Below are 10,846 nucleotides of genomic sequence, written 5' to 3'. Positions count from 1 at the left end.
TAATCCCCCTCAAAAACACTGGTACCCCTAATCCCACCCTCCCTCAATCCTCAGGCCATGCTGGCAGCCTGTGCTGCCCTCCCACTGGCATCCTCCCTTGCTCTAACAATGGGGCCGATGCAAAGAAATGCACCCCCCAGGCACCTCTCCCGGGGGCGCCATGCAATATTTAAATTAGGGGTCGCGCTGTCAAGGAGGGGCTACGGTGGATTGCGCGCCCCTAGCACCTCCTTGACAGCGTGCGCCCGGGAGAGGTCCGCTGTCCGCAGCCGTCCGCCGATTAAGAAATGGACGCTGAATTTATCGGCATCCATTTTCCTAATTGGCACACAGCCACAGGTTCGGGAAACGGACGCTGGTTAGCTGAGCGTCCGTTTCCCGAACCTGTCCGCCCGCACTTTTTGTAAAACTTTTTTTTTTTTTTAATCTTTCGTTCCTCCGACTTAATATCACAACGATATTAAATAGGAGGATGTACAGAAAAGCAGCATTTTCTGCTTTTCTGTACAACTTTTGGGGGTGCTCAGAAATGAATGACTGCTCTAGGCAGGTGTTAATTTCTGGGTGCAAAACTGTGCATTTTGGACGCACTTTTTTTTTTTTTTTTTAATTTCAGGTGAGTAACAGCCTCATCAACATGCGTTTGCATGTGATGTGCGCTATTAGTTTCGCCGCACGTTGGATGCGCGTTGTGGAGGCGCTAATATTGCATAAGGGTATTAGGTAGCACCTACACAACCCGCGTCCAACTGCGGCTTAAACAGTGCGCGCTGTATTGCATCGGCCCCAATATTAGTAGCATGCACTAAGTGGGAGCCCCCCTGCAGAAATTCCCCCTTCCCCCTCCACACCACCTATTTTTCTTATCTGCTTAAGGTTTAGCTGGGTAACGACTCACCTGGTCAGTGGGGGTCATGGTCAGGACAAAGGTGGGGTTTAGCTAAGGCCTAGATTTAGTTGGACAAATCTTTTTGAATATCAACCTGTTTGTTTTTACGATGTAATATAAAAGCTGGCAATGCTTGCCGATATGCTTCAGAATTGCCCTAATTCGTGGCACAGAAAACTACCCATGAGCTCTGTAGGGTTTTGCCTTAGACCCTCTGCTCCATGTCGTCTAACCCTACAGGGGGAGAGGGCACCAGAACGCCAATAGCACCTAAGGTGTGGCCAAAGAAGAGCGAAATCTGCTACTGTGGGAAAGAGCTGTGCAACTCACTACCTCCTTAATCCCCTTCTGCCTCCCTCGCCCCTCCCCCCAGGACACCTCTCCCTTCTTTGACTTTGTCAACACAGGCACAAATGTCAAGAAAGAGGAAAGTCTGAGGGGCCTTACCTTGTGAACTGACACCACCAGTGATGTCAGCAAAGAATATAAAGGAAGAGCCCAGAGGCTAACCCTGTACCTAGACACCGCAGCCTGTGAGAAGCACCTGTGTGCTCTGCTTTGGCCAGACAAGAAAAATGAAGGCATTTCTTCTAGCAGGGCTGCTGACCCTTTGCTGCTTCGTAACAGGTGAGTTTTCATAAACCTCTTAAACTCTTTGAGAAAAACAGCAGCACAGACACAGTGAGAAATGCACTGAGCGGTGCTTGTGATGGAATAATCCACTATTCTATTCTACAGCACAGAGGCCATGAGAACCATGCCAAGCTGTGCTGTAACAGAATACCCAATTAATCTATTTCACAGCACAGAGGCTGTGAGAAACATGCCGCTCAGTGCCTGTAATAGCAGAATCCATCATTGAGTCTGGGGGGTCTCTCGTCTCTGTCTGTGTTGTATTTCCACCTTGGGTGTGTCAGGATGCTGCTTGCTCATTCCCTGGGGTCACTCTTTCCTTGCTCAATGCTGTATGTTTACTTTGGGTGTTTCAGAAGGTTACTGCCCCTTCTCCCGGTGTCTCTTTTTATGCTCTTTTCAGACCGAGGGTGATTCCAAGATTTATTTATTTATTGTTTTTGTTATACCGAGTTTCATGATAGGCATCACATCAACCCGGTTTACAAATAACAAGGAGTGTAAAGCATAACGTAACGTAAAAAACAATATTTTCAATAAGAACCTTGAACTTTAAATACAGTGAATCAGAAAAAGGGAGAGGGAAAGTTACAAAAAACAAGGAAAATAAACTTGGGATGGAAGGGGAGAAATTGAACAGCACAATATTTACATTTCAGCCTAATGATACATTAGAAAGATGCTTTTTTTCTTTTTTTTTTAATTGATAAGTATTTGATAGTCTGTGTATTCCTGAAGGCAAGCCCCGGGCAGATTTCATTATATAAAAATTAAAGCTGTATCCCAATGTCCTTAGCTTGATAAAAAGAATTTATGGGAAGCTAAAACCCAGAGGACCCAAAGAAGCTTCTGCTCTAGCAAGGTTTGGGGTAACTGCTAGCCCTGCCTATTCTCCAGTGCTCTCAAGGTAGTGAAAACAGTGTGATGAGGCGGTGGCCCGAGCCAGAGGGATGCTGGGATGCACAGGAAGAGGCATAATCAGTAGAGGAAAGGAGATGGTGACCCCTCTGTGCCAGGCATTGGGGAGACCTCCGTTAGACTATTGGGTCCAGTTCTGGAAGCAGTCCAGAGAGAGAGAGAGAGGCAATCAAAATGGCACAAGGGCAACACCAAACGTCATACGAGAAGGATCTAACTGTACGTGTCCGAGAAGAAAGGGGAGAGATAGGGTGGGCATGACAGGTATCAGCCAGGCACGAGATGCAAACCCTTTTTCGAAGGCGAGCATGCTCTAGAGCAAGAGGTCACGGTATGAAGCTCCCAGGAGAGAAACTCAGGAGCAACATCGGAAAAAGGGGGGTTAGCGAGACGGAACGGCCTCCTGGGGAAGGAGGTGGAGTAACAACAAACAAACAGTAACAGAAAGCCCGGGAGAAACCCAAAGGGGTTCCCAAGCAGCAAAGAAGCGAGGGGGAAGCCAGAGATGGGCACCACCCTTGGAATTAAACTGGACAGAGACTGGGCGGCTCTTATTGTCTTTATGGAGAGGCGCGGCCCCCTTCTCCTGCCTTCACTGCCAATCGGGAAAGCGGAATAGAAATCCCCGAGAATCCCCGAGGGCCCCCCCCTGGCCCCAGCACTCCTTTCCTCCATGTTCTTCAGCGCACAACGTGACCTCCCCCCAGGGTGGTCTCAAAGCGTTTCTCCAGCCCCTGGAGTTAGTGGTAAGGTCTGGGTACCATTGGGCAGGGGGGGGGGGGGGCGCCATCAAACCTCCCCGGTCACCCAATCAGGCCCATGCAGTCCTGATTTTGCCCCACAGCAGGCACGGCCGGTGCAGCTCTGATTTTCATTTGGTGGAGAAGAAATCAACAAGTACCTGCATGAATGGGTCTGGCTCAGCCTGTTTGGGTCGACCTGGGGGATGAGATGGCAACCCCACTTTTAGTCCAGGTGTCCTGAATTTGGGACGGCGATGCAGGCCCCCTGCACGGACAGCCCCCACCAGGCATCACACGCATGCACACACAAAAGGATGCGTACAGCACGGACAGCTGACAAGGGGACTCGGGGATGGAGGGTTAATAAGAAGGCAGAGCCCTGCTAAGGCAAAGTGTTTTGAGCAGTGCCGGTCTTTGGGTAGGACGAGTTGGGCGGTCGTCCCGAAAGGAAGGGTGCAGCTGGCATCCCCCAGCAGCAGGACAATATTTCCAGATGCCCACGCCAACCCCTGCACGAATCCCTCCAGTACAGGAGTGGAGAAGGCACCGACAGGTCCAGCAACCACCGCAGCTGCGCTGGCCGGGCTCCAGCTAGCTGAATGCCTTGCCCCTGTCTTGAGCCCGGCCCACCCATTACATTTCTGTTACTGGCGTAAATGAACAGGAGAGGTCAGGTCCGCATGGCGGGAGCCGGGCCTGCCTGCACTGAGCTGCTACTTCTGGCCAGCGCCTCCTGCCGTCCCTGTTCGCACTTCTAGCTGTGCCACTGCCCTCCTCACCTGGCCGCATACCGGGTGAGGCACCATGGCCCACGACTTAACTAGACACGCTGCCTGCCCCCCGAACTGGAAACAGCGGCAGCAGACCATGCTGGGGTCAGGACAAGGGAGATGAAGGGTAAGTGTGAGGGGAGGAAGAGGGACGGTGTGGGTGGAGGGAGAGGGCACCCTGGCAGGCAGGACATGCCTGGATCTTCTCAGGAGCCGTGGGCAAGAGACTGGATTTCCAGACACAAAAGTAAACATCGCAGGCCATTTCCTCTCACTCCAATAGGACTGAGGTCAGGGTGGGGGGTGGGGGGAGATGTTATAATCCGTGGAGTGAGAGAGGTATGCCGAGGGAGGGTCCTCCAAATAGCATCTCTTCCTGTTAATCCAGGCCTTGGCTCTAATCCCCGGCTCTGGCACTGACTGAGTCAAATTATTATGCATAGGGGGGAGCTCCATATCAAATCCACCCCTAAGCCTCCCTCTGCCCCCCCCCCCCCCCCACTCATCCCATGCCTTAGTTGAGAGCAGACTTGATTTACTTATCCCTTTCTCCCTGCCCTTTCTTGCGGAGAATCAGGAGGAAGACCCTTTCTCCTGGGACAAGCTTCCCCAGAAGGGTCCTTTCTGTAGAAAAGCCCAGTTCAAGTGTCATCATCTCCTGTACAAAAGAGAGACAAGGGGCAGCGGCACAGAGAAAGGACAAAGCAAAGGGAGACTGCGGCAGAAAGTTAGAAACGAGCCTCACTGAGCAAGACAAAGCAAGAGAGCCAGAAGGAAACAATGGAGGGAGGGGGACAGGTAGAAAGACAGAGAGACATCCAGAGAACTATCAAGAGCCAGATACACATAGAGAAGTGTAAGGGGAGACAAGCACACAGAAGTGTCATGACACACACACAGTAACACACACACACACAGTAACACACACAGAGTAACACACACACAGTAACACACACACACACACACACACACAGTAACACACACACACACAGTAACACACACACACACGGACACTCCCAGATTCTTCTTTCTGGCCCTGTCCCTAAGACATGCTGGGAGGGGATAATTACAGCAATCTCTAAACAGGGCCATACCACTGACCTCAGACAGCTCTAAAGGGCTCTGTGTCAACAGCAATGTAAGCTAAGGCTCCTCACCCAGTCCCCAAAGAATGCAGCCAAAGGCATCCTCCCCAACCACACCAGTTTAAAAAAAACATGCAAAACGCACCCCCTTGGGGAAAACATTTCCATGCTTTATTAACTTCCAAACAGCTTTTCATTCTATCTTGCACCCCAGCAGCGACCTTGCCCCTATTGCGAACTGGACTCGGGAAAGGAGAGGCCTATGATTGTAATTAAATCCATGTATTCAGCTGTCAGCTGAAAGGTAATGCCAAACTACCTGCAGCCCGAAGCACAGCATGCAGACTGGGATGTAGCCTGAACCCTGCCTGCCTTAACATCTACATCCACGATCTTCCCATGGGGCTGGAGAGATGCTCAGCCCCCAGGGCTGAAATAAACACAAGTAAGAGATCCAATACCAGCTTATGCCGAAGATCTCCTCAGTTTATCCCCTACCCCAGAAGGTCTGCACGATAAGCTCAACCTATTGGAGACCTACTGCAAATCATGAGCCCTGCAGGTGAATGTGGAAGAGTCAGGAAAAGCCAATAATTATCCAACTCAAAACTCGTTTTCCTAAATAACCAAGTCTATGTCTACTTTGGACTGATCAGCTGGGAGCTTTAAATTAGCTATAAAGACAGGTCACTGGCTGAGTTGCAAATTTAACCGGATAAACTTACCCAGCTAACTCCGAAGGGATATTATTTAGTGGTGCAGCCGCACTACTGAGTGCAGCTGGCTATTCTAAAGTTAGGCGGATAAGTTTATTCGGATAAGTTTCCAACAGTGGCCCACAAAGGTCACAAGTGCCTGGCAAGATCCCAAAAGATTGATAGATTCCGTGCTGCTTATCCCAGGGAGAAGTGGATTTCTGCAACTCCATCTCAATAATGGTTTATGCACTTTTCCTCCAGGAACTTGTCCAAACCTTTTTTAAATGCAGCTGCACTAATGAATTCCAGAGTTTAATTATGCATTGATAAAAAAAATATATATTTTCTCCAATTTGTCTTAAATGTATCACCTAGTAACTTCATGTCCCTTAGTCTTTGTACTTTGTTTTTGAAAGAGGAAACAACCAATTCACATTTACCCAGCTACCAAATCGGGTAAAAAAAACCCAGGTAGTTGTGATTGAAAGCTAATGGTGCCAAGCCCAGCACTGGTTCCAACTGACCTGGCAAGAGGAGGTGAAAGGGGGAACTACTGGATCAAAAAAGAAACAGTTCTCTTATGTGGGAGTAATCATTCACCTAAAACTAGACAGAACAGGACCGAAACCCAATAAAAACATCTGCAGCTCCAGTTCTATAATAGACGTAGAGCAGAACTAGGATGCTTCCTGTTAGAGCTCATATTCCGGTGTCAGCCTCAGTGGCTACAGCACAAACTCCCTGGTAGTGCCTGGTAGTAGAGGGAGTTTGTGCTGTAGCCACTGAGGTTGACCCTATGATCCCATCCCACCCCACTCCATGCTGGCACTCCATAGGTATTACAACAAAATCCGCGCTGAGATGTGATCCCATGCCCCCATCCACATAAAAATGAATCCAGTCCAAGGCCCAATTCTCAACCCTGCCCTCCCCCCTACACAAACACCACCTTGCCCACCTCTCTCCCAGCACATCCTCAACACACACCCCCTAGCTGAGCAAGCAGAAGGAACTTTTGCCTGCTCGGGTCCCAGAGGGTTATTTTAATAAAGCTTATTGAGTGCTGGGAGGGGATCACTGGCTTGGGTTTTATTATTTAAAAAAAAGACTTAGCACTCATATTCAGCTCAAACTGGGCACTTTAAGCTGAAGAGAATCCAGCCGCATGAAATCTAGTCAATCTTTGACTGGCTAGATTTATCCTAATACTCAGCACCACTTTTACCTGAATAATTGCAGCCGAGTATCCGGTTAGAGATAATTACATAACATTACCCGCTTATCTTACCTGCTTCGCAAGTTTTCAAATATTTACCTCAAAAAGAGTTGTAAGGAGCAAAAGAGAGAGACGCACAGAAAGGTGTAAGGGAGATGGAATTTCTGGTTTTCACATATTTTTATATCACTTCCAGGGGGCAGTCAGGACCCAACCCATCTCCAGTCACTCACTGACCTTGACTGGGATTGGTGCTATTCTACTGCCAAGAGTCTACCATGACAAAACCTGTCCTCCCTGCTCCTGGAGAGGCACCCACCAAAAAAGCTTCATCCTATCCCATGCATGTCTGAGGGCTTCATGACATGAGCCTCGTTCCCACCCTATGCAACCCTCAAACATTCCAAAAACTGACCACCATGGAGAGGTAAACCCAAGCCAATGCAACCATTGGCATAGCTGCAACCAGGCCACTGCTACCTGGTCTCCAATGGGCTATGGTAGAGAATTCAAGGTCAAAGTCAGAAGGAGAAAGGAGTTGAACTGGGAAGGGGCAAGGGACAGTGAGCTTCCGCTGCCCGGCATGGAGACGGGTGCCACAATACCCATCAGAAACCAGCTCATATTGATAAACCGGTTTGACCAAGTTGTCATATGTGCTTAGTTTTCAGTCAAATGGTTGCAAATATTCTTCAAATGGAAAGAGGAAAGGAAAGAACAGAGTTTAGGGGAAGCCAGTGTCTTTCATAATCTACTCCAGAATTCTGGACTCCTACCACACTTCAGTAAAGTATGCTCAATCTAGAATGCTCCTATATAAAGCTAGCTGTAAAGAGGGAGCTATTATATCACACAGGTCTACCCAGAGTGGCTAATTCAGTTTTTTTCTCCATTGCATGCATGGGATATAATCCTATTCTCTTAGGAAATTGGAACTATAAGTCCATGCATGCAACCAGGCCTGGTTCCATGTCTCAGCTGGGACGTAGCCCAGGCGGAGATATTGCTACACAGGAGAGGGAAAGAGATGGGTATATAGACAGATTAAAGAGAGACTCTACAGGATAGATGGACACAGATGTGCAGACAGATGTGGTACACTGTTGGAAACAGTGTGCTGAGATGACCTATTTATGACAATCTGTATCTTTGGCAGTGGAAGGACTACAGTGCAACGTCTGTGGATTTAAGTTTCCCTTTCTTGGATGCTTGAATGGGAAAAACAATTGCAATACTGGAAACTCATGTCAAACTATCAAAGCTTCATTGGGTAAGGATCTTTCTCTCATCCGTCTCTCTTCCTAGCCCCCTGCCTCTTGCTGCTTCCCAAGTGTTATACCGTATTCAGGCCTGGGTGTGCACATTGCATTCTGGGACTTGTAGTTTCCTGTTTCTCTTAGAGAAATTGAAGCACAAGTCACATAGATACAAGTGAGGGTAAAACTAGGACTGGCTGAGACTGCCATGATGACCTGGCATCAACTGATAATTGTCAGTGATGGAACTAGGGACATTTCTGAATGTCAGACAAAATATAGTCAACCACAGTTGATACAACTATGAGCAGAGATAATTAGCCATGGTTCATTCAATAAGATAAATCATGTATGCTCCAGAATTAGTAGCACTAGATGGACTATCCAATATGGAGATTCCCTTTGACCCAGTGTCCCAGTCTGGTGCTAGGTTACATTCTTCCCTCTGAGCCAGTACTGACCCAATACCCAACATGGTGTTAGGGGAGATTATTTCTGCTAAGCCATTACTGACCCACAGTTCAAGCATGGTGTTGGGAACACACTTCCCTCTGACCTAGTACTGATCCAATGTACGGTGCTTTTACTCTTTGCTTTAAGATCTGACCTTTTCTCTTTGTCCCTCCATACAGGAGATTTGTATTTCTTGAAAATGAACTGTTCAGACCCTACTCTGACTCAGTGCAATAGCACACAGACAGCGGATAGTATATTTGGCTTTACTTATACCACAACCTGCTGCAATACAGACCTGTGCAATTCGGCATCCATCCTGCAACTCTCACTCCCGGCTGGCCTCTTCACCATGATCATCCTGCTTCTTAAACTCTATTAGGAATCAGAGCCAAGGCGATGGATTCAGAGTTAGATGGCCACCTTCCCTAATGTGTATCCCTCCCCTCCACCATCAACACCCTCTCTACCCCCTGCACCTGTCCTCTCCACTGTCAACTCCTTTCCTCCATCTCCTTTACCTTTCCCCTGCACCATCAATAACTTCTTACTGTTTACCACCTATAACTCTTCCCTCTATAGCCTAGAATTCCTTTACTCCCATAACCAAGGAATTCTTTCCCATATCACCTATAATTCAAACCCCTACCTAGAACCTCACCCTGTCACCTACAACTCCCTCCTTCCACTACACATCAATGCTCTCCTCCCCACTCCACACGCCCCAGAACTCCCTCCTCAACACTCAGAACTTCCTCAGCTCCTCCACCTCAAACCCCTCCCATTCCTAACTCTGCCCTTCCCTTCACCACACCAGTCTCCTTGGAGTGATGTCTTGTGCCATGTCTCAGGCTTCAATTGTATGTATTCTTTATGTATATAGCCTGCAAAATTTGCATGGGAAAATGTTTGCAAATTTCTCAGAGGGTGTTTAAGTTTCATGAGTCATATGCTTACCAGCCTGTACTAACCCCTGTAAATTCCCTATCGGTTAATCTTCTGATCAGTATAGAAGGTTTGTGGACTCTGATTCTCCTAGCATTAATCATGGTGTCTGACCCTGCATGTGATAAGCCATTGGCTAGATGACCAGCACAGGGGCCATCCCCACACTTTTGGATGGCGGCAGTGCCTGAGGCTGACTACATTGAGACCCATGGAACGGAATTGCTTTCTACCTCGCCTCATAGGTCATGTGACCGAAAAGATGAGTTTGTTGATCTCCAACCAGCAGGATTCATTACTGCCTGCACTGTACCATGTCCAGCTTCTATGCCGATAATCTTTTCAGGCAAAGATGTAAATAAAATGAAAAAATGCTAGAATAGACTATGCATGGACTATTGTGATGTGTGTGCAATCCCTTTATTATATATGTATTTATTTCCAATCAACTGCTCATGGTGCAATACAGCAATAGAATCGATTAAACGTTATAAAACAAATATAAAGCAATTAACATAAACAACATCTCAAACCACACTGCATCAAGACATTGAACATAAAATAAATAAATATAACAAAACAGTATATCTTTAATAACCCTTCAGGTGGACTATGCCCCTTATTCAGAAACTCATGCTTAGGGTGGCAAATGTGTGCAATCCCTTTAATAACCTGCACTTAGACTACACCTCTTGCTAAGAAACTCACACTCACTGGCAGGAGTGTACAATCTCTTTAATTATCCTGAGCTCAGCAGGGCTGGTGCAAGTGGGTGTGCAAATGGTGCATCTGCACAGAATGGCAGCTTCTGGTGGGAGGTGGTGGTGCATAAAGCAACAGAAATTACAGTAAAACAAGTCCTGACAGTCACACGACCTCTAAGAATCATCAGCGCTTCTGGGAGTGAATTTTCAAAGGAGTTATGCGCATAGGAACAAATTGCAAAATGAACAGGAGTTAGAAAAGCACGCTAAATGAAAAAATGCGCTAAAACGTGAGGGAACCTGAAAAATCCACACTAATGCAGAAAGATGCTTTAAAAAGGGCTTTAAAACAGCAGTAAAGAGGTACGAGCGAACCTGAAAAATCCACACTAATGCAGAAAGATGCTTTAAAAAGGGCTTTAAAACAGCAGTAAAGAGGTAAGTGCTTGAAATTGGAAAGTGTGCGACCAAAATGAACTTGCATACAAGATTGGCATTGGGTATCCTGACTTGGGAACAACCTCACGTGCAAGGCT

At 47.4% G+C, this 10,846-nt stretch overlaps 1 protein-coding gene across 1 annotated transcript; it reads left to right on the top strand.

Annotated features, from left to right (window-relative positions):
* Positions 1-1,382: 1,382 nt before the first annotated feature.
* On the top strand, positions 1,383-10,019 carry LY6G6C (lymphocyte antigen 6 family member G6C). Its single transcript, XM_029585673.1, has 3 exons — positions 1,383-1,516; positions 8,109-8,222; positions 8,841-10,019. Exons 1-3 carry the CDS (start codon positions 1,465-1,467, stop codon positions 9,041-9,043), a joined length of 369 nt encoding a protein of 122 aa, XP_029441533.1. The 5' UTR covers positions 1,383-1,464; the 3' UTR covers positions 9,044-10,019.
* Positions 10,020-10,846: the final 827 nt, after the last annotated feature.

This window comes from Rhinatrema bivittatum, chromosome 19 (assembly GCF_901001135.1).
Source record: "Rhinatrema bivittatum chromosome 19, aRhiBiv1.1, whole genome shotgun sequence".
In the NCBI taxonomy this organism is placed as follows: domain Eukaryota; kingdom Metazoa; phylum Chordata; class Amphibia; order Gymnophiona; family Rhinatrematidae; genus Rhinatrema; species Rhinatrema bivittatum.
This window is presented reverse-complemented; position numbering and strand designations above follow the sequence as displayed.